Genomic DNA, 20,539 nt, shown 5'->3' with positions numbered 1-20,539 from the left:
AACCATCATTTCCGCCACATCTACCACAACCATCACATCCACCACACCTACCACAACCACCACATCCACCACACCTACCAACATCCATCACAACTACCACAACCACCACATCCACCACCCAACCACACCCACCACAACTGCCATAACCACAGCCATCACATCGATCACTACCACCACAACTGCCACACCTATCATAACTACCACATCCATCACACCTACCACAACTACCTCAATCATCACACCAGGTATTGGAAATCTAATACCAGGCTCATGTCAAGTACGATAAGGTAAAGTAGGATTAGGGCAGAGAAGCCAAGTTATGCCCACTGATTATACTCGTTTTACTCTAACTTGGTCTAAAATTGCCATCTCTCCATCATGAATGCTGTTGTAGCAATAGATCAGGAATGCTAGTCACGAAGAAGCGCTATGGGAAAGGATGTAGAATCATTGTGTTTTTTGCTATAGAGCTACGCGAAATAAGCTGCAAATGACGAAAATCTGGGCCAAATGAAGGTGAAAGTCCTATAAGAGAAGAATGTATGTATGAAGTATATCTGCAGGTATGTATGTACATGTGCATGTATGTATGTTACTGATGCAAACTATATCGATATTAGGAAGATATAAACAACATACAAGAGGGTATTAAGGTGCAATAAACAAATAAATAGCTTAGGAAGAGGTGTTACGAAACCAAAGCCACCTAAAACATGACCCTAAGACGGATAATCTGTGTGCTCAAATGACTGTCACGCGCAGAGGCACATATTTTCCAAGATTCTTGACGTATTTACCCAGTAAACGAGTCTCCATAGTGTATTATTATCTTAAATAATGTGTTTTTAGTATTTTTTCACGTTAACATTCGCAGTAGTTTGGTAGAGAAGTGAATGGTAACGATATAAGTGAGGAGTTGAAGATGAAAAAACTATCACAAGCTTAAAAGAGTTAGTAACTATGTAACTAACTCTGCTACCAGCCTTACTGAAGCGAGGGTGTATTAAACTCCTTACTTAAGATCACCATGATTAGGCGGTATTCAGTAGATACTCTATAGTTCCATGTGTGTTTATGCTGAGCTGCGAGATCGCAAAATTTCGTATCGATGTACTTGCACTCGCGGTGAGACGCCAATTTTGAGTAATGCGTGCTTACTTTCTTGCTATTGTTGTTGTTGTTGTTGTTGTTGTTGTTTTTACCAGAGTGACTAGTACAAGAAAAACAAGTACTGTGATTAACTTGTATAGTGATCCTTTATGAATACAGTATTTCCCATGAGCTGAGTACTGTAAATAAAGTCTTACAACCAATATCGTCTCGTACCTAAAACATGGTTTTGTAGGAATACAAAGACTTACGTCACGAACACTGTAATTTGTGAACTTTGTTTCGTCTAGATTCAAATATTCAAGTATGTGTTGAGAGAAATCCCGTTCAGCCCCTCCTGATGTATGTGAGATACATTGCACGCGGAATCTTTTTGTCAAACTACCCAATAGTTAAAATGTAATAAGGTACAGGTATTGATAAATGGTTATGTATTTCAAGGTATTTAATATGTGTTTGTTTCGGTAGTAAGGTATTTAATAGGTATTTAACCGTGTTGTGGCCATTTTTAAACGGCCCGCCATTCACTGTATTCATATTTCTCTCTGACGAATTTAAAGGTCCGTAACAAGATTAATACTTTTTATTATTTTTGTTGTGAGCGTTATTGGACTCTGTACTTTGATCTTCATGTGTGCTATTTTAGATAATATTGAAATTTTACTTTATATTGAGAAATTCATTCCATTTCAGCTGGCAAAACAAGAAGACCTACTTCACGACTTGTCGCGAATTATCCCAATATTTATAGCGTATTTGGCCTCTTTTGTTGAACGTGAGTAATTTTATTGAGTTTTATGGCCTGGATTATCAATTTATTAAAGAATGAGAAGGTAGTTGGCACACCATATATTTTTTATGCTCAAGACGTCACTTTGCATTTTGATTTCTCGATTTTAGGCAACCAACAATTGAAAGTGTCATGTGGTATTTGAAATTTGAGGACCTGAGTGAAGTATATCTGGTGCCAGAAAGTATTACTGGGCAATATATGGTTTGAGGAAATACATGTATGGGGGAGAAATATACAATTCAGTATTGGGCAGACAGCGGGTAGGATCGGTGGAGTAAAACAGGTGAGCTTTAATAGGTTCCTTTAAAGGTAGGGCAGGTGGTGGGTGGTGAGTGAATCACTCAGTTTTATCACACAGGGTATCACAATAAAACTGACTGATGGGGCAAGCACTTGTATTAGTATCAGGTTGTGGTTATGTAGCTCCAGTTTTGTGATATTTTGTTACTTGAAACCACAAAGGAAATATGGGTATGGAAATGTGGTGAATCATCCTTGATTTAGGACAAGAAATAGTTCCTGCCTGCAGATATTTTAAAGTTCTTGTTAAAACACTGTTTCATCATAATTGCATTCCTTTATGAAATTAATAATGAGTGTTGTAACAAAGACATCAGTGTTTTTCAGTATCTTTTTACATTGACATTGCCAGACCCTATGGTATTTTTTGTGTGCTCTGCAGCATTTTCCCATCAGTTTGGGGGGGGGGGGATCATCTTTATGGCATTTATTATGCCATTGCCATGATTTTATTTCATATTTGACTTACGGTACCTCCCTGAAGGGTTAACAGATTGAGCCAGAGAGAAATAAAAAAAACTTTTTCTTCTCACAGCCATACTTCCACAGATATACATAAATTTCTTTAAATCCATTAAGAATATTGACCTATTTTCAGAAGTCTACGACATTTCACTCTTAAAAAACATGATGAATATCTAGGTGAGCTCCCATGCATGTAATTTATATACGACTGCACCTTTTCTTTATCAGTAAACAATAACCCAACCCAGTCATAGTATATACAGTACAGTAATAGGTTTAAAATGTTGCAAAAAAATGTAATTTTGAAGAGAGTGATGAAATCTTGTCAGTTTTACATAGAGTGACAAACGGCAGCCTGCAGTGGTATTCTTAATTGCTGATATAACCCCAAACTCAGTCCATCACTAGTTGTTCCATTCCTGACCTAATCTGATCTAGCTTACCTAACTGAACTTCACCTGACCCAGTGTAACCTAACCTAATTTTGTTTAATCTAACCTAACCTTCCCTGTATGACTTAGATATGAATGAGTTTTGTGCCTAATTTGACGTGCTGGCTTCTGCAAAATGCCACAGGTGGTGTAAGCTTTCCAAACCATACTGCCCTTAGTATCATATAAATTATTTTGTCTCCATGTGAATGATGTACTGTAGATGAATAACACAAATACATTATTAAACTAAATCCATATAAATTTTTAACGTCTGTTAAGAGGAAGTATCTTAGACTTTATCCAAAAGCATTACCGGTATGTAAAAGTATTGCAATTATATTTAAACTACGGCCATACCACGTTGAGTACACCGCTTCCCGTTCGATCAGCGAAGTTAAGCAACGTTGGGTCTGGTTAGTACTTGGATGGGTGACCGCCTGGGAACACCAGATGCTGTTGGCATCCCTACGTCAAGTGGGGTTGGTGGAGGATTAGTGCCCCTCCCTGTAAAACAACTAACTCTAAGCCCTTGGCCACCCTGTCTGGGATACATGGCGTCTGGCAATGAATGAATGAATGAATTACCGGTATGTAAAAGTATTGCAATTATATTTAAACATAAATCAAATGGATCTGCCGCAGCTGAATCAGATCACTATTTTGATATACCCTATATCATTTTCATTAAAGTACAGTAGATTGCAGCATTCACCCAGATTTTTGTCCATGGAGAGAAAAGCGGAAGGGGTGAGAGGGTTTGTGGTGTTAGTTATATTGTAACTATTGTTCAGAGCTGTGGGATCATTGAGGTAGATTGTGTTTGAAGTCTAAACCATCCATTGTGTTCCATGTTGTGGGAACAACAAATGCTAATGTTCATTTTTTGTGTGGCTTGCTGTCAATTTGCCTGTGTATGAAAGGAAATTTGTGAGAAAAAAATTGAGGCATTCTCTGTGGAATGTATGATAACTGATGGTCAGAATCTTAGGGAGGAAAGTGGCTTTAATGTATTTGTAGGCCAATCAATTGTATTACAGAACTGTATTGTTTCATATCGTATCTAATTGTTTTTAGAAGCTCCACTGTACGTGCGTGCATTAGCATATCTATCTATGTATCTGTTGCCAGACGCCTTAATCCCATACGGGGTGGCCACAAACAAATTGTCTCCACGTTGCCCTGTCCCCTGTCATTTCACTGCCCTTCTCCCAACTCACACCCCCCTTTCTCATATACCTCTCCACTCCATCCCTCCATCTCATCCTCGGCCTCCCCCTCCCTCTCCCACCCTCCATCTCACTCACATACACTCTCCTCATCAGTCTCTCACCCTCCATCCTCTCCACATGGCCAAACCACCTCAGTGTGTTCCTCGTAACGCTTCCTATCACATCCACATCCACACCACAACGCTTCTTTATATCCTCATTCGTCAGCCTGTCTCTCCATGTGACTCCACAGGCTCCTCTTAAATAACTCATTTCCACTGCTCTCACTCTTGACTTGTGTCCTTCCAACAACGTCCAAGCTTCACTTCCATACGTTAGAGTTGGTATCACAATACGGTCATGTAGTAACTTTTTCACTTCCCTGTTTCTTATCACTGCTTTCAAGGAACCATCAACCTTTCTTCTTTGTTGTACCCTTTCAAGCACTTCACCCTCCAAACTTCCATCCTTACTCGTCACACTGTCCGAGTACTTAAACGTACTCAAATTTTCCATTTCCTCACCATCCAACCTCACTGTACATTCACTGACTTCGCCTCTCTCAAAGACCATCACTTTACTCTTCCCTACATTCACCTTTAGATTCCGTTTCTTACACACACTCCCAGACTCATCCACCAAGCCTTGCAGCTCCCCTTCGTCTTCACTCAACAACACAGTGTCATCTATAAACAACAGTACAGGAAGTTTCCAAACACTACCCTCTCTCACCAGGGCCACTCAAACATCTACTGCCCTACCTTGTACCTCTTATTACCCCATCCATATACAGATTGAACAACCATGGAGACATGACACATCCCTGTTTCAACCCAACCTTCATAGAGAAAAATTCACTCAGTTCACCATCCATATTCTCTGCAGCCTTAGCACCATCATACATACTTTTCACAGCATTCAACAACTTCCCATCTACTCCATATATTCTTAATACTTTCCACAATCCTTGTCTATCCACCCTGTCATATGCTTTTTCCAAATCCATGAAAGCCACATACAACTTCTTTCCCTTCTCTAGAAACTTTTCCACTAAAGATCTATGAATGAATATCTGATCTGCTCAACATCTTCCCTTCCTAAAGCCTCCCTGTTCTCCTCCAACTAATTCCTCTGTTATTTCCCTAACTCTGTCAATATGTATCCCACCATACACTTTGCCTCTTACACTAAGAAGATAAATTCCCGTATGATTACCACACACTTCTTTTTCCCCTTTTCCCTTATACAAGGGAATAATTATACATGACTTCCAATCCTCCGGGACTCTGCCATTCTCCCAGGCCTATCTGCTCATCTTCCACATCCATTCTACTACTATCTCTCCCCCATGCTTCAGCATTTCACCACACACTTCATCAATTCCTGGGGCTTTCCCCAATTTGACTGTCTTCATTGCTTCCACAACTTCTATCCTGCTGATTTCTTCCTGTCTTCTCACCTCCCTCCTTCTCCCAGCCATTCCTCAGCCAGTTATACTCACATCACTTCCTTCCTCTATGTTCAACAATCCCTTAAAGTGTTCTCTCCAACTGCTCACTTTTTCTCCCTTCTCCACTAGTAATCTACCATTTTTATCTTTCACTTCCCTGCTAACTTCACTGCCACGCTGTCTTACTCTCTTCACATCCTTCCAGAACATTTTCTTACAGTCCCTCCACTTTACACTCAAATTCCTTCCAAATTCCTCATCCATTCTCTTCTTACTCTCTCTTACTAATCTTTTCACTTCTCTCTTGCTTTCTGCATATAACTCTATCTTCCAGCTCTCAGCTTCTTCTATGCCCCTATTTCTCATCCATTCATTGTATGCTTGCTTCTTTTGTGCCACAGCCTGCCTCACCTCTTCATTCCATCATGCTGTTCCTTGCACCCCCCTCCGTTTTCTCTTCACCCCACACACCACATCACATGCTGCACATATTTCTTCTTTGAATATCCTGCACACACCTGCCACGTCCCCCATCTGCTCCAATTCATATTTACCGAATCGTTCCTCCGCTTCTTTCTTATATTCTGTCTTTTTCTTATCCTCTTGTAACCTTTCAACTCTCCTTGCAACTACTCCTTCCTTCTGTCCTTCCCTTCTTCTATTTCTCCATCTTACTTGGATCTTGATTCTGGCCACCACCAAGTAGTGGTCAGAAAGTCCACTCCCCCAACCTCTATAAGCTCTTGCATCCATTACACATCTTCGCATCCTTTCATGCACACACACATAATCAACCATTGCCTTCCTTTCATTCAGTTCACCACTCACCCATCTCATCATTTGCCATGTATACCTGTGGATCATTTTGTGCCTGAAGAGGGTATTGGCTATCATCAACCCCCTCCCGGCACAGATGGCCACTAATGCACTGCCATTCTCATCTATCTCAGCAGGCACACCCCACTCACCAACTATTCCATCCACCTTCACATTCCCTACTTTACCATTCATACCACCGATCAAAAACACTCTCTTGTTCCTTCCAAACTTTTCCATGCACACTTCCACGTTTGTCCAGAACTCTTCTCTCACTCTGCTTGCATGATCTTGCATTGGTGCATACACGCACACAATTACCCACATTTGTATTCCAACTTTCAATCTTACCCACACAATCCTTGACTCAACTGATCTATACTCTCTTATGTTCTTCTTCCATCTTTTACTCTCAACAATACACACTCCTTCTTTTGCCCTCTCATTCTCACTTACTCTTGCTCATATACCCCATCCATACTCACATTCTCTCACACTTTCTCCTCTCCATTTAGTTTCAGTTACTCCACATACATCCACTTTCGCACCCTCAAGCACCTGGACAATCTCTCTCTCTTTCACCTCATCATTCGCACCTCTTACATTCCATGTCGCGATCCGTAACATGTCCATTGTCCGGTCCTTGGTTGTCATCTTTTGGTCAGTCCTTGTCCGAGGCTTCTTGTTTGTCTTTTTAGTTAGCTGTTTTCCGGGAAGGGGCACTAACTCTCCGCCAACCCTTTTAGTCGCCTCGTACAACAAGCAGGGATACTGAGGGAGTATTCTTGAAAACCCCCCTACCCCAGGGGTGATCACTTAATGGCAGCTCTAGCTGCCTCCCTATTCAGTCCCTTATCACTGAGGTCACACACTATGATCTCCTTCCTGGTCTTTTGGGGTCTATCTTTCACAGCTCTACCTTTGACATTCACATCTTTCACTTTCCACACCCAGCTGTCATCATTCTCTCAGCATGCCCAAATCATCACAATCTATCCTCCTCAAAGTAGCACCAATAAGTTCAAGTCCCATACTTCCTTTCAACTCATTATTTGCAATCCAAGCACTCCTAGGCCTCGCATGCATTCTTGAATGTGAGGCCTGTGGGGGGGGCTAGGATTGCAATTGAAAAGTCGAGAGGAAGAGTGGGAGTTGACTGTATTGATACTGTGATTGTTTGATACCTGGTACTGAAAATGATGGTTGGCACTGAAGTGTCGTAAAAAATTCTCTTCTTGATATTGTTTCACATCTTCCTGATCATTGCTAGAAGTTAGTTTCCCTGAGGGGCAAGTTACTGTAGTTACTGTATCTCACTGGATAACAACACCAGTGTTATCATTCAGTTTTGAGAGAGCAAGGAAGATTTAGTGCATTTATGTTTCTGGTTTTGATGGCTTTGGCCATGTATGCATATTTAGGCCTCTGCCCCCTCCTTTTTTTTTTTTTTTTTTTTTTTTTTTAAATCTGTTGAAGGCAATTAATGATGATGTACCAGTATGAGGAATCATGTAACTCCATTCTGTTAGTGTGCCACCAAGTATCTTGGTCAAATTGTGTTTGATGACTGTATCCCCTTACTGCTGTCAACCATTATGTAGTGCATCAGGTTTGTTCCCCCCTCCCCCTTTCTAGGCAAAGCTGCTATGGAGGACTATGGAGTCCAGGCTACCGTACTCCAGGGAATAGGTTGTGGATGTATATTTTAGAAGGGATATGTACTGTATGTGTGATAGCCTCAGCCTGGACTTTGTGTAAATGTGGTCGAGTTCCCTACATGGGAGTGTTATGCATGGCAAGTAATAGGACTTTTTGCCCCACACCACCCCCACAGTATGGTAGTAGCTACCTCCCAGGATAGATGGTAACCAGTTACAAATGTTTTGATCTCTATTGGTATGTGTGGTACTATCTATCTATCTATTGCCAGACGCCATACTCCCATAAGGGGTGGCCACTTGACTTTGAGTTAGTTGTTTTACGGGGAGGGGCACTAACCCTCCACCAACCCACTTGTTGACACGTAGGGAACACGTATGGTTTGGTTATATGGTTACCACCCAGTGTTGTAAATGGTTTCTTGGCTTACAGGAAACCATTTGGCTTGTCACTCAATGTAAAGCCACCTGTAAAGGAAAGAAGAGCAATAAGAAGTGACAGGAGAGATGGGAGAAATAGGAAGAGAGGAGGGTAGGCACAGAAAAAGAATGATACAGGCTAAGGAAGAAGTGTGGTACACTGTCATGATTTATTCTGTTAATAGTGACTGTATTTGCAACCATTCTGAAGGATAAATTGTAGAAATATAGAGCTGCAGATATAATATTCTGTCAAGACCCACTTTGAATGTATGGGTGTACTATACTTTGCTGTATGAGGCTAATGCAATGCCAAATTTTGTTAACGTTGTTAATTGAACACCCTCTGCCTAATACATGTCAGACATTTATCCTTAATTTTTGTAATTAAGACCTGGTCCTCACTGCTTGGTAAACAGTCATAGTGTGATACAAGCTTCAGCACATGCGGTAAAAATTCTTTGATGCTTTGGCTAGTTGGATTTTTTAATAAACTTAGCCCCTTTGACATATCATTTTGGTAATGAAACTAACCCATTGACACCAAGTGGCCATTAGAACCACTGTAAATTTTTTAAATCTTCCAACACCTGTGGTTACTTCTGTTCCCTGAGGGCCAGTATCAAGTAACTGATCATTAACAATCTTATTTGCTTCAAGACACTATGGTATGTTACCTACTTACATTTTGAATGGTGTTTGGAGTTTCATTCTTATCTTCCATTGTTGTTTCATTGAGTTTCTCTATTGTCCATCACACTGTAAAGCCTTAAACTTGAGATTTGAACATGCAGTTCAGCATTTGTTTTAGTATGACAGGGGTCATTAGTAACATTAGCTAATGCACAAAACCTATTGGGAGTTTCCATCAGTGAATACTTAAAAACATTTGTCATATTACTGATAAATACCCAGTAGTTACTGTTACAGTCACAGCTGTTTTATGAACAGAATATATAATTAGTATTGATTGTACCGTACCACTGTCAGTTAGGAAATTAAGGCACAGTGGAAAATACCTTGGGTGAAATAGTAATGATACATATGCTTGATGCTATTAATTCAACAATCTATTATTCATCTTAGTTATATGAGCATGTTTTTCTCACCCAAACCATTGAAATAGGCTGATGACTAACAAACATACCAGCCCTGTGTAAGAGACTAATGCATTTGTTGACCCTGTACCCGTGTTGTGCTTGCATTAGCATTACCTAGCATAGCCACAGAACAAGAAGTCATTATGGTTTCCTGGTACTGCTTTTATTTTGGTCTAGTAAAGAATATTTAGGACTGTATTTCTAGTTTGTCTCAGGAATTTTGTAACAGTTCTTCCCCATGGATTTATATTGCACACTTCACCTTAATAAGCACCTTGTGTGACATTGTTAAACAGGTGCAGGTAACATGTACAAGAAAGTCGGGTATAAGATAGAAAATAAAGAGCTAAGGAAGAAACACTGCTAAATTTTCAAAGCCACTGGGAATATGACTTTCAGCTGAATGGTCATTTTAGGCAGCTTCAGGAACCATATACTGTAGGCTACTGTATTTAGGCGCTTCACATCTGTTCTGGCTTGGTCAAGTCAATCGAGTATCCGGATCCATTTGGGTTACTACACTGATATATCTCATCTTTAGGCAGTTTCAGTAGTTTTCTGATCCAGTTAGAGCAGTCAAGCATACTTCTACAAAATAAGTCCTCCAGATTAAGTTTGATTCATTAAGGTTAAATAAGTAGTTCATTGAGGCAAGTTAGATCCAGTCACACCTTTCACACCCAGTCAGTACTATGAGGTTGATTCAGGTCCATCTTCAATTAGGTCAGTTTAGGATGAAGTAAGATGGTGTAGGTTCATTAGGGCACTTCACATCTAGTCTGGGTCTGGCAGGTCATTTCAGGACCATTCAAAGATTTAGGTCCAGTCAGCTTCATTAATGCTGTTGTTAGGTTTTAGCAGGCTCTCTTTATTGCTTTGACCTATTGAACTCATTCCAGATTTGTTTATGGATATCAAGATCTTTTACAACTATTCAGTATCAGGCAGTTTATTTTGAGGCTGTTCACTTCCATTTACATCCATTCAGGGTCTTCACTTGCAACTCCATTGAGAACCTTTCAAATCAGTTTAGGTTCAGTTTGGACCATTAGTCTCCACTCAGATCACCTTTGATTAAGTTCAGTAATTGTGCTTTCAGTCCTGTCATGATAAGATTTAAGTACTTTAAATTAGTTCATGTGGAGAGGATGGAGGGTGAAAGACTGACGAAGAGAGTGTATGTGAGTGAGGTGGAGGGGGGAAGAGGGAGGGGGAGGCCGAGGATGAGATGGAGGGATGGGGTGGAGAGGTATATGAGAGAGGGGTGTGTGAGTTGGGAGCAGGGCAGTGAAATGGCGGGGGACAGGGCGACTTGGAGGCGATTTGTTTGTGGCCACCCCAAACGGGATTGAGGCATCTGGCAATAGATAGATAGATAGAAATTAGTTCAGGTCTGTTTCAGTCAGCTTAGGTTCCTTTATGATTTTTCAGGGAACTTTGTCCGTCATATTAACTTTGCAATGTTTATTGATTCAGGTTATGTCTAGGAAGGTGTGAGCAAGTGACAAGCCTTTTAGCACAGTGTACTTTTTGAGGTATGACAGTTGAAACCTCTCAGCATCATGAGGGCTTTCCCATCAGTTCTGGTTGATGCACAGTACTGTACTTCAGATGATGATGTTTGGATTAATAATAGTGAACAGAATCTTTGTTGACAAGTTCAGTGTTTTGCTAATGTATGTGAGCAGCAAGGTCGGAAAGTAAATGTTGCTATAATTAAAACAGTGACTTTTTAAAGGTAAAGTGATTCAAAGTGCAGTATGGTAGTATGTTTGGTGATTTGGAAGGAACTGTAAATAGTGGAAGAGTTTGAGTACCAAAGAGCAATTGAGAGGTTCATTCAGGGTAGTTGATAGACTCCTGGCCACTTTGTCACATTTCATCAGTAGTTGTTTGTGTCCCTGCATATCATCAGCCAAGTAAGGCTATGCAGGATTCATCAACTTCAATGTTCCTCTTGATTCTTATCAACATTCCTCTTCATTCTTATATCATTCGCCTACTTGTATCAGCCCTCAGTTGTCTGTAAATTCCTTGTATTGATATATCCTCAATACATTCCTTTTAACTCCTTTAGCCCATAGAACTTCTTTCTTAAGCCTTGTAATATTGATGTTAGCTAGAATAAAATAAAAATGTTCCAGAGGTTAAAGGTTTAAAGGAGGCTGTATCTAAGGATGTTTTTCCCAAGCTTAATAAAATGTTCTGTTTCACCCATATCTACAGTACTACATTTTGCCTGAATAATCTTGTACAAGGTATTGTTTCCATCCTTCCATCCATCATCCAATCCTATGTTGCCCCATAAGGAGCGTGCATGTTCTGGGATCTGTTTACGGTACTGTACAGAAAGGACCCATTTTATATTGGTTTTGTGAGTTTTTGCTAAGAAGTCTGCAGTAATTAAAAAAAAAATGTTTCATTGCTACCAGTACCACTAATTTGCTAGTTTTCCCCAGTTTAATGTCAAAGCAGCGGAAAAAGTTCATTTATTTGGAACACATCATTTCTATGCAGTATAACAATTTACTGCAGTGGGTGTCTGAGAAATTTGCTGAAGTCAGATGCAGTATCAGAATATTTGCTTTGGTAATGAGGGTGTCAGATTATTTAACCCCATTAATTCAGCGACATCATTTATATTTTATTCTTGCATTTTCCAGATGATTTTGTTTAGCTTTTAATATACTTGTTAAACTGGAGAGCTTTGAAATAGCCTTCCATAATCCTTTCACTACTTGGTTGATCTGTGAACCTGAGTACCGTATCATCACTAAGCTTCAGAAATGAGCAACCAATTGATGGGGTTACGTACCTTAGCATCGTACTACCGGTATGTGAACCAGGTAGTATGAATGGTATTAAGGCAGTAAGGAAAAGAAAAATATATACAATCTTTTTTTTTTTTTTTTCCCTGTATCTTTTTTCTTTTTCAGTTTGGTACTTAGATTTCTGTGGATAATAAGTGATGGTTTAGATAATTAGCTCTTCCTGGGATGGAAATGGAATTGAAGTTAGCACTAGTATACTGTGTGTGCCTGGTGTCAGTTTTGGAGCTTTGCCAGATTTTGTACGGTTTGCTGTGTGTGAATTATTTGGGGATCAGCCTATCAGGAATTTGTCATCCTGGTCATAATAATCATATGATAGCTTTGATGCACAGTGTATGGTATGGCCAGAAAGATGAAGCACTATATAATGTCTGCCACCGCTATAGCTGTTGTGGCACTGGTTTTCCAAAAATATAGTTATGAACGTCTTTAGTTTTATCTTCTGGGAATAAGGTTTGGCTTGTATGATGTAATCACAGTAGTGTATGGAGTTTAAGAGTCCAGAGTATGTAAGTTGATACTCTGTTTCTTATGAAAAGGGATAAAAAATAACCTTGGCAGTTATAAGGTTTGGGAATTCATGAGAGTTTAGTTGCCAGATAGTGTGTTGTAATAAGATGGTAATAATATTTTCATCTAAACCTGTGTGAAAGCATAGCATCGGTTTGTTGATGTTGTCACAGTGGTTGTGTTTGGGTTAAGCACATTCAGAGCCCTACATGGCGGACCTCCCAAACACATGCATGTCACCTTAAAATAGCTAAGAGAAGTGAGAGCAGCATACTCTCTTCCTGGCACATCTCTACTGCCTTTGCATTGCCTGCATGCATTATTACTAAGTAACAAATCTCTGTCAATTATTTTCTCCTTACATTGATCATTATGTGTACAGTGCTTATCTTGATGAAGTGCTAATGCAGTAAATTCTAATCTGAAAGCCATCAAATGGTAACATGATGGGAGAGTGCCAGGGTGGAGGTGCTGGTAGGAGATTTTAGATATCATATTATAATAACTCTTAATTCATCAGTAATGATGGTAGTATATAGAAGTTAGGCAATTTGAGTACAGTATTAGATTCTTAAATAAATGGAAAAATATAACCTGATTACAGTGTTTGTGCTAGTGAGTGAGTGTAGTAATGGTGTGATAATGAGTAGTTGGCAGCTGAGAGGGTGCAGGTGGGAGCTGGGTGGTGGCATGTGTGGTGAGCAGATAGTCCAGTGCCAGTTGTGTGAGAGTGTGAGTGTGGCACCTGGCCGGGGCCACGAGTGCCGGGTAGTGCTCCACCACAACACCCATCCATCACCCTGCTATGGCAGCTGCATGGGTAGCAAGACAAAAGTGAGTCTAGGTCACCAAATCTTATCTGTGTATGACTTTTATTTATGTTACTTATCCAGTAATTTAGACTGTTCAGATTAGATGATTAGATATTATCAGGTCATTGCTGTCTTTTTTGTCAATGTGTGAGTTTAAGATACCAGTGTACAGTATACAGTGTACAGTCTAGTCATATGTACCAGTGTGATTTGTGCATTGTCTGGCAGAGTTTGTTTCACTGCACTATCTGTAAGTATATTAGTGATGAGACCTTACCCCATGCATTGTTATAAGAAGTGATACTGGTTGCCAGATGAAAGTACTGCTATAATTTTAGTAATTCATGAGTAAGCCATAACTTGGAATTGATAACCACTTTCAGTATCCACATCGATGTATCAGAAGATTTAACTTTTGTATGCAGTACAGGTATTTGTACTGTGTAGTTTATGTGGTGTATTTTGCTGGCTGTGGGATTCTGGCTTTCAAAATCTTCAGTGTGGAATTGAACAGTTGGTGCATGGTAGCTTTGTATGACAGTTTCAGATATTATGAGCAGGGAAAGTGTGCATGAGATGCATTGTGAACATATGGAATTATTTTCTGGAACAGACAAGGTAAACAGTGAATGGGTATGCCTTAGGTATTTTGATGAGAGTGAGCTTTTTTCCCACTTACGGAAGGGTAGAGGTAAGATTCAGAAATGTGGAAAGAGAAAGTACAAGAGTTAGACCACTATCAGTGACATAATCTTATCTCACCAGTGTGTGGATGATGAGAACTATCAACTAATGGAACAGTTTAAAGGCATCAGAACATGTCAAATGGAAGTATTCATTCATCTGTTAATGCTGTGATTTGCTCTTGCTTTATGTATATGTATATTTTTCAGATTTATATATCATCCAGTCCTTAATTATCCTATCCATTTGTAGATATTCAGTTATGGAAGATAAATAATTTGCTTCCTGATGTTATTTCTCATAAGTCTGCCTTCATGAATAAAGGAATGATGGTAGATGTGAAAAAGTGGAACAAGTAGAAGGTTATGTAAAAGTATTGACTCACCAGTAGATGCTGCCTATGGTTCCCACTTGTGCTTAGTCAGCTGTTTTTATGTAAACTTGATATGATGCGAATTTCTGCAGGATATACTAGCTCTCTGTGAGTCATGCTGTCTCTTTTCTTGCTTTCTGGACCCTGCTTTACTGCATCCATAGGTAGGAGGAGAGGTTAAGATGATGATGATGAAGTTATGTTAAGCCTTTCCTTTCTGTGACATTTATTTATTTTGTGCCCTTTCATGGTGATTGTTTTAAGCAGAGGATACAGTTTTTAAGCTGAAAGTCAGAAATAGCTGGTCATTAGGCTAACCCCTTTCAGTACTAGGGTGTACCTATCTTAATTACATCATGTAGCAGCAAAGTTAAACTACAAAAAGATGTCCCTGTACTGAAAGAGTTACTCCTGACATTACTTCCAGTGTTTTTGTCATGGTGAGATAAGAGGATGATAGCACAACATTTCTGGGTCATGGCACCTGACAGAGTAAGCAATTTAGAACAGTAATGAAGTGAAGTATGAGAGAGTGTTAATTTGATCTTTGGATCTCTTTTGGATGAAAGAAGGAACACACTTTTAGGATTTTTTCATTTGGCTTTAGAACAACAGTGGGGTGAATTTGAGATGGTGTGAGTTGGATTGGATCTTTTTTTGGTAAAGAAAAATTACAGTTTGTTTGTTTTTTTTCACTTGTCTGAACTTGGTTATCGATTGCAAAATGCATTTCAGTATGGACAAGACTGCATGCCTTGAACTTGCACATGTGGGACTTAATGCCCCGGAAGAATTAGATAGGAAAGTTTTGTTTATTTATAAGTGATGTAATTGCTGAAGGACAGTTTGCAGTGAAATAAATTGTTGGTGGCCTAGAACAGTGGTTTATGACTTGTGTTAGGTCGACCCAGATACTGTACAGTGATCATGGGATTCACAGATTAAATGTTCATGGCTGCCTCTCCACTAGTTTATTACTTACCTATAGTTTCCCATGAGTGAGAAGTGTTCATTATAGATTAACCCCTTCAATCTGTTGATGTAATTATTTTGCTTTATGATTGCTGCCTCCAGACAAATGTACAGAACTTAGGAAAGATCTTTAGTAGTGAAGGGATTAATGAATTATGTATCTGTCCCCTCCAATTCAAAAAGTCTTCCCTGAGTTGAATAAAATACTCTGGTGATAGCAGTGATAGAATATAAAATACATCATAGGAGTGAAGTGTCTAATTTCATCTTAAGTATCAGAATGGTATAAAATGTAAGTCATCACTATATATTTTACCGGTAGAGAAACATCATCAGTGAGCTGTCAAGATTACCAGCCAGTTACCAGGATGCAGGTTGAGGATAGGCCTGTTACCAGAAAGCAGGTTGAGGATAAGCCTGTTCCCAGGGAGCAGGTTGAGGATATGTGAGTCATTATCCAGTGTAGAGTCAGTTTGTACTGAATCTACTGACGTCAATTCATACGTGATCTACTGACACACTTACCCGTAGTACTAACAGGCCTGTCTTTATTAAATTACTTCATACTTTGGGATTTCTTAAAATACTGTACTGTAAAGTAGTAGGTCTGTTTTTCTTGTACTAACTCAATAACTGAATTTCTGCTGACCCCTTTCTTTCTGATGTATCTTAAATCATTAGGTGGATAAGGGTACAGGTAGTGTTTGAGCATGGTACATTAGGAAAAACTTGTCACTTTGTAATACTTTGATTGTGTGTATGATATTAAGATTTATTGTGCCTTTTATAAATATCCAGGTTAGGAGAGAGAGAGTGAGAGAGAGAGAGAGAGAGAGAGAGAGAGATCTGGGGGGTGACTTGTTCACCTGACCTGATGAAAACAGCAACGTATCCATATAAGGAGGCGGTGGCTCAATCGGTAGAGAGGCAGCCTGCAGTCCTTATGGACCCAGGATTGAATCCTGGCTGGGGCAGGGAGCAGTTTGAGGGTTTGATTTTCATAAAAGCAGACTTTACTGATCTACCAGAAGACCCGCCGACATGTCATAAAAATACCCCCGCTAATACCAATACACCAGTCGTGTATGAGACAGCCCTACCATGTATTCAATATGGACGGTGGGTGTTAGGACCGAAGTGGTGACATGTAGAGGTGTATGGTATGTAGGAGGACTACTGGGCCTTGGGAGCAGGCTGTGAAACCTATGCCCAGAGTTGGACACATAAAAAAAAAAAAAAAAGTGGGACATTTCCACAAACTATGAAATCTAATATAATGTATGAGTCACTGATGAAAAAGAAGTGGAGCAGAACTTTTTCAGGCAGCTGTACATCTCTCCCAACATTCCAGGTGCCTCCCCTGTGCTCATAAATATACCTGTGTGTTTAGGACTTTGTGAGATTGGGTCACTTTTCCGTTTACAAAAACTGGTATTCCTCGGCCTTTCAAATCAAATCATTAGCTCTTTGGTATCTGTAAAATGAGGCTTGAACATGTACAGTATAAAGGAACGGCCCAACTATGTGTAAGATGTCTGTTAATATTATTCATTCATTGATGCTACAGAAATTGGAAATATGTGGACAAATTTGGTGGAGGTTGTGGATCAGAATGAATGAATTTGGCTTGTTTTTTCCGTCATAGTGCATGAATACAGTAGATACAGTAGAAGTCCGATTTTTCGGCATCTATGGGACCAGGCAAGTGCCGAAAAATCAAAATTGCCGAATTATCAAAAACCCTACCCACTCAGTACCTTATATGTTTCGGTGAACACTATCATCACTACTCATATCATTACAAATGTGCTTGGAGAGAGTACTGTATACTGTTTGATACTGTACAATACTGTAATGAATACAGTACTATACATGAATATGAAAAATAAAGAAATTAGTGAACATACTGTATATAAATGTAATGGTACAGTAGGCCTACAAGTTCACATGCACTTACCTAAACTTATAGTAGGTTCCTTATTTACATATGTACAATAGAAGGGGTTGATTGGAGTCTGCTACTGCTGGAAGAAGTCCCCAGCAGTAGAAGGTCCTGCAACAGGCTCTAAGGACTCATCGAGAATTTCAAGACTGACGAAAAAATCGGAAAATCTGCCGAATGATCAGAGATTTTCGTAAATGGGACTATTTCTCAAAACTGCCGAAATATCAGATTTGCCGGGGAATTGGATGCCGAAGAATTGGACTTTTACTGTATGATGAATCCTCCTACAAGCAAACAGAGCAATTGTAGTGCAGTTGTGACTTTAACCCTCATTCTGATTATTTATTTATTTATTTATTTTAATTCTTGTCATCTCCAAACATTTTATTAAACTTGGGAAGGATTGTGTTGAAACCTATCAATCAGTCTGTTTATTTATCTATCTACATATCTGTAACCAGATGCCATAATCCTGGATGGGGTGCAAACAAGCAGATTGCCTCTATGTCATCTTGGCCTCTGTTATCAAATTATATTCTCCCCGACTCACACCCCCTCTCTGATATATGGTACTGTACTTTCATTCAGTCCATCTTATTCTTGATCTCCCCTCCCCTTCCCCCCTACACCCCACCCACAAATGCTCTCCTGATCAGTCTCTCATTCTCCATTCTCTGCAGTTAGTAGGGAAGGGGTTAATTAAGGCCATATCTAACCCTGAAATTGAAAGGTCACCCTTTATCAGAGTGGAATTGTTTGGAGATAGCAAGAGTAAGATAAGAAAATGTCACTAGATTCAAGTCCAGTAGTAAGTATCTTTTAAGCAGTAGATATGCTTGTTCTCATTCTGTTTAATACCACTTAAGCGACTTATCATATATGAGCTCCCTTATTCTTGATAGACCCCAATACTGGCTGTTTAAATTGTTACTACTTTGTTTTGATACTTTGATGTGTCACTAAACTTCCTATCATTCCCAGATCCCATAATCTTAATTGATGCAGATACAGTACTAGCTGTTGGAACTTAGTACCACTAATCTTTATTTTGATACTCTTATCTTAATGCTTTAATACCACCTTGCATCTTAGTATCAGTGTTGTTTGATCTTGCGGTAATGATGTTGCAGATCCTTAGAAAATCCATACAGACTTTCCTCATGGTAAATCAGGGATGTACAGTATTCTAAAATACAGTATTACAACTTTTTCTATGGAATTGTAATTGGTTCCCTTTTACTGAACATAAATTGCCAACTCTCCATCTTGAATGCTGAACTGTAACAAAAGACCAACATTAGAATATGGTGTAATATTATCTTATTCTACCATTGGAAAATGTCAAATAGGCTGCATAAGGATGAAAATTTTCACCAGATTAAGGTAAATGAACTGTAGTCCTGTAAATCTGAGGAAACTTCAAATTTTTATAGATAGCAGTGGACTTGTAGTGTGCAGTTTTTCTGATATTAAACATGACAAGAATAAAAAAGAAAAAAATCTGAAAAGGAGATGTATAGTGAAGACATAGTATACATATGTTTAGGAATGCCTAAAGAAACCAGTATTAGCACACCATCCTTCTTGATATTGAGTACTGCACTAGGAAAGCCTTACTTGTTTCCCAAAGATCTCCAAATTGTGAACACCTGTAATCTGTTGCCTTTCATCCAGCTTGCTAGATAAGAGGTCTGGTAGGTGCTTGCCCTTATAGAACCCTGCAGCTTCTGCATTATCTAGTACTATATTTTCTGTAGTAATGATTGTAAGATTAAGTTGAATTTATTTTTAGTTTTTGCTTATTATTATTAATTATTATTATTATTATTATTATTATTATTATTTTTATTATTAAGAAGAGAGTGGATGAGGAATTTGGAAGGAATTTGAGTGTAATGTGGAGGGAATGTAAGAAAATGTTCTGGAAGGAGGTAAAGAGAGTTAGACAGGATACCAAAGAAGTTAGCTGGGGAGTGAAAGATAAAAAGAGGAGGTTACTAGAGGAGAAGGGAGAAAAAGTGAGCAGATGGAGAGAACACTTCAATGAATTGTTGAACATAGAGAATGAAAGTAATGCAAGTATAAGTGGCTGGGGAATGGCTGGGAGAAGGATGGATGTGAGAAGAGAGGAAGAAGTCAGTAGGATGGAAGTTGTGGAAGCAATGCAGAAAGTTAAAATGGGGAAAGCCCAGGAATTGATGAAGTGTGTGGTGAAATGCTGAAGTATGGGGGAGAGATAGTAGTAGAATGGATGTGGAAGATGTGCAGATTGGCCTGGGAGGAAGGTAGAGTCTCAGAGGATTGGAAGTCAGGTATAATTGTTCCCTGTAGAAAGGAAAGGGGGAAAAAGAAGTGTGTGATAATCATAGGGGCATTTGCCTTCTTAGTGTGGTAGGAAAAGTACCATATATGGTAGGATACTTATTAACAGAGTTAGGAAAATAACTGAGGAATTAGTTGGAGAAGAACAGGGAGGTTTTAGGAAGGGGAGACACTGTGTAGATCAGATATTCATTCTTCGATCCTTAGTGGAAAAGTTTCTAGAGAAGGGAAAGAAGTTGTATGCAGCCTTCATGGATTTGGAGAAAGCATATGACAGAGTGGATAGACAAGGATTGTGGAAAGTATTAAGAATATATGGAGTAGATTGGAAGTTGT

The 20,539-nt window shown here is 39.2% G+C and overlaps 2 protein-coding genes and 1 non-coding gene across 6 annotated transcripts in view; 2 read left to right on the top strand and 1 right to left on the bottom strand.

Moving 5' to 3' along the window:
• Pus10 (Pseudouridine synthase 10) overlaps positions 1-20,539 on the bottom strand; it is an 82,426-nt gene that overhangs the window by 15,890 nt on the left and 45,997 nt on the right. The gene's annotated exons all lie outside the window — the stretch shown is intronic.
• Positions 1,812-20,539, top strand: part of atl (atlastin GTPase) — a 133,495-nt gene continuing 114,767 nt past the window's right edge. Inside the window, exons 1-2 of one of the 2 annotated variants that reach the window (XM_080269574.1) lie at positions 1,812-1,885; positions 16,259-16,381. In XM_080269574.1, coding sequence (XP_080125700.1) covers positions 16,305-16,381 — 77 coding nt within the window. In that variant the 5' untranslated portion in view covers positions 1,812-1,885; positions 16,259-16,304. Of the gene's footprint in view, positions 1,886-13,819; positions 13,930-16,258; positions 16,382-20,539 lie in introns of those variants that run through there. The other variant, XM_080269573.1, reaches the window with a different exon arrangement.
• Positions 3,446-3,564, top strand: LOC145396115 (5S ribosomal RNA). Its single transcript, XR_013896725.1, has one exon. It is a non-coding gene; the product is annotated as a 5S ribosomal RNA (ribosomal RNA).

Source organism: Coenobita brevimanus, chromosome 34, assembly GCF_032717465.1.
Source record: "Coenobita brevimanus isolate Jiangsu-jjx chromosome 34, ASM3271746v2, whole genome shotgun sequence".
Lineage (NCBI taxonomy): Eukaryota > Metazoa > Arthropoda > Malacostraca > Decapoda > Coenobitidae > Coenobita > Coenobita brevimanus.
The sequence above is the reverse complement of the archived record's forward strand: the minus strand, read 5'-3'. Positions and strand labels throughout refer to the sequence as shown.